The sequence below is a fragment of the Adelges cooleyi genome, unplaced genomic scaffold (assembly GCF_023614345.1).
Source record: "Adelges cooleyi isolate 19-005CV unplaced genomic scaffold, UGA_ACOO_1.1 ACOO_flye_CR_arks_rails_tigmint_CR_PRNA_23, whole genome shotgun sequence".
In the NCBI taxonomy this organism is placed as follows: domain Eukaryota; kingdom Metazoa; phylum Arthropoda; class Insecta; order Hemiptera; family Adelgidae; genus Adelges; species Adelges cooleyi.
Genome location: NW_026095893.1, coordinates 17750061 through 17753489, shown reverse-complemented (window position 1 = coordinate 17753489; position 3429 = coordinate 17750061). Strand labels below are relative to the sequence as shown.

General features: G+C 31.6%; 1 protein-coding gene across 1 annotated transcript; it reads right to left on the bottom strand.

Annotated features, from left to right (window-relative positions):
• Positions 1-711: 711 nt before the first annotated feature.
• Positions 712-3152, bottom strand: LOC126835959 (uncharacterized). Its single transcript, XM_050568863.1, has 6 exons — positions 3119-3152; positions 2993-3051; positions 2664-2820; positions 2513-2583; positions 2085-2226; positions 712-731 (listed from the first exon to the last, which is right to left on the bottom strand). The coding sequence occupies exons 1-6, from the start codon at positions 3150-3152 to the stop codon at positions 712-714; spliced, it is 483 nt and encodes a 160-aa protein (XP_050424820.1).
• Positions 3153-3429: the final 277 nt, after the last annotated feature.

The following is a 3429-nucleotide window of genomic DNA, read 5'->3' as shown; positions in this document are numbered from 1 at the left end:
GTATTGTAGTTATAAAAATAATGCTTTAAAAATAAGTGATTAAAAAAAATCTTACAAACCATTTAAATAATATACAGGGGCTAAGGGCGCCAATTATCTTAATCCCGCATTTTTGGTAATTTGACATGGCTGCACGGGCATCTTTCGGGACACCATTGAGATTGTCATGGAACCTACTTATAGGGAAACTCACTTGTGCAAGTTTATGTGTTTATTGTTCAGCCCGAACACCGGGTTTCCATTAATAAAAACGTTGAACCTGGCGTGCCACAAGTGGATCATGATCGGCTGACCGGCTTGGTCACACCTGGACTCCGAGTATGGATTGAACGCGTAGGTACACCTGTACGCTACCTTTCTGCGACAGCCACGTCCATGAGCAGATACTACCAGAAACTCTCGAATACCACTTGGATATGGTGCAGGTTCGTCCGGTCGTTGCACAGGATCGAGGAGTGGTCGCTCAGCGGCAGCTTGCTCAACACCGGCGCGTTGTCCACTGGCCCCCGCCGTCCTACAAATACACTAGTTAGTTGGCCAGCGACAAGTTGTCGGGCGATATTAACAGCCTGGGGTGCACCAACCCTGTCAACGGTTGCTGGCCCAATATGCTGCGTACCATCTTGTCGACGAACAGCACTGCTGACCGAGATCCCACGTACATGTCGATGAGCTTGTTGGTGGACCGAGCGAATAACAACGAACGGTTTCTTAAGGCAACAGTGTCAGAGCTACAAACATGATTGTTGGTCAGTGTTAGGTTTGAATTGAAAACGGAAGGTATATATATATATATATATACCTTCCGTTTTCAATATATATATATATATATATATATATATTCGAATATTCAATTATATTTTATTTGAATAAATAATGAAAAATAATCATACTATTCTAACTTAAGTTATTACTTAAAGAATACATACATTTATATTATTATTTTACAAGTAGGGTGATTCAATAAGAAATTTACCAATTTTGTCTTATAGTTGTTATATTTTTTTATATCTAAACTTTGTTAAGAATTCTATATACTTAATTTTATTTTGGAAATAATGGTTTTTATTATTTATTAATAATTATTAATATTTATAATATATTAGTATTATTTATTTTGTTTTGGAAATAAAAGAAGAATAGATGTTGAAAATAAGTAAAAATGAGTGTTTGTGACTTTGTGTATTCTATATTGTTGTTTCATTCCATCAGTATATACGCTTGCATACTAGTGTGTTATTGTGTAGTGTTATATCTATTGTTGCAATTTTATACACTATATATGTAGTATGAGACCTTATACGAGTGAATGTTAGGTATTTAAACAAAACACAATACAAATAAATGATCTAATTAACACACTTATATTGATGAATACATACAGTAGTTTTAGTTTTAGTTTGTTAGTGGATGGGCCCAGGAAGTGCAACTTTATAGGGTTTATTTATTGAATTACTAAATGATTGTAAACTTGCCAATCTGACGTCAAATGCATAATATATAAATAACGGTTCCTTTTTTAAAATTACTGATTACTGATTTTAGATAATATTTAACTTAATAATAATAAGCAATATTCAACTAAAAAAAGAAAATGTATTGAACTTCTCATAAATCCCGTGTAAAATAAACAGAAAACTACTATGTGTAACCATGAAAGTTTGAAACACCTAACTCGACACAGTAAAATTTGGGGTTATACATTTATAAGAAAATACGATCACAAAAACACAGTTGAAGAGTTATATAAATTATATTAGGTATTTAAATTAAAACAATTACATTTAGGTATTGAATTGTTTAATTATCATTGTAATACTTATTCTTACATATTCTGGGACAAAAAAAAAATCATATAATTTTATTATTATTGTATAGGTATAAGACATTAAAGTGCAATATTTCAAATATTATAATTAATAAATAAATTTTAACATTTCAATATTTCGAATAATATGTTTATGATTGTTTAACAATTTTTTTGTTTGTTATGTAGACAAATAAAAATTCCGCAATGTTTATTTTTTTTAAAACACCAAGAAATGATAGACATTGGGAGAAAATTCCGCCAAAATAAATCGTACTTGAAGCTAGCGGATGGTTTGGGAGTAGTTCTTCCAGGAACTCTTTTGCTTCGTCTTTGTAGAGCAGACCGTCATTGTCCGTGTTATATCTTTTAAAACCAGCTACCAATGTTCTGACCTCTTGTGTACTTAACACAATCTCCTACAAAAAAAGACAAAGTAAAACTATGTAAAGCGTGTAACGAACAATTAAATAATAGGCACAGAAAAATTACATAGTTGGTCCAACTAAAATTGTCGTTAGTATAGGAACACAATACATTTCTAGTTGGTATAACTAACAAAAAAGTCGGGCCAACGTATTTTTTAGTTGGGTCAACTATTTATATTTTCCTGTAGGGAAGTAATGCATGACAGCGAAGGAATTTTTAAATTTAGAAATGAACCTAATCTAAAATTATATACATGTTAAAAATAAATGATATTACATTTTCGTGAACTGTCGTAGAACGTTCTGCAGTAACAATCATCAACTCCATCAACTCTATGGCAGCGGGCCCTGTGCAAGTTTCAATTATAATATATTATATAAAAACTCAGAGTATATCTAACGTGAATATATTTATACTTTATTCTTACGGTTAGATTCAAACAACTCTTCTCGCGGCTCAATAGGCATACCAATCCCGTTAAAGATTTTGTTAACTTTCAAAGGATCAATGCTACCAGATTTAGTTATACTTGATGTATACAATTTAATGAGCTCTTTTATTTGATTTTGGTTTAGACCATTGCCCTAAAGTGTAAGCAAAAAATTACATATAGTAGGATCTTGTTTTTTTATTTTTAAAAATTCTATCCGAGTATTCCTATTTAATATACAGGGATAATTCGTTCGTTCTTCAATATGGTTTCCATTTGATGTTCCTAAGTATAATATATTATTGGTTGTATGAGTATTTGCTTACTTCCGGTAGAATATCTATCATGGTCAACAAGAACTCCGCTGCGGTAGCAAAACCGCCACCTAAAATTTAATAAATTAAGTTTGTTAACTTGATGTAAACCGCTACCTCGACTAAATTTAATGTTACCTCCTTTTGACCAAGGGATTAATTCAATGGCCATTGACAATTGTTCTCCTTTAATGTTTAAGTATTCATAAAAACCTATTATATCTTTACGAATAAGCCATCCAAGTTGGTTTATATCTTCGGAGCGTTTAGTGAACTTTTTGACGTAATAATCGACTTCAAAAGACGTCAGCATTCGATTCTAAGTTTAATATTAATCATATACGAATATTTCGCAATCACGTTTTTGTAATATTTTGATATTTGTTAATAGTTGATGTGTTAGTTGTCATAAGTGTAGTTATATAAGATCAAATACCTCAAAGTCGTCA

What these genes read in the sequence shown, in the direction of transcription:
- LOC126835959 (XM_050568863.1), bottom strand. Translation starts at nt 3,152, where the DNA reads ATGGCCATTGAATTAATCCCTTGGTCAAAAGGAG. An exon ending in AATCCCTTGGTCAAAAGGAG is followed by an intron (nt 3,052 to 3,118) that starts GTAACATTAAAT and finishes ATTAAATTTTAG; the next exon opens with GTGGCGGTTTTGCTACCGCA. An exon ending in TGATAGATATTCTACCGGAA is followed by an intron (nt 2,821 to 2,992) that starts GTAAGCAAATAC and finishes CTTACACTTTAG; the next exon opens with GGCAATGGTCTAAACCAAAA.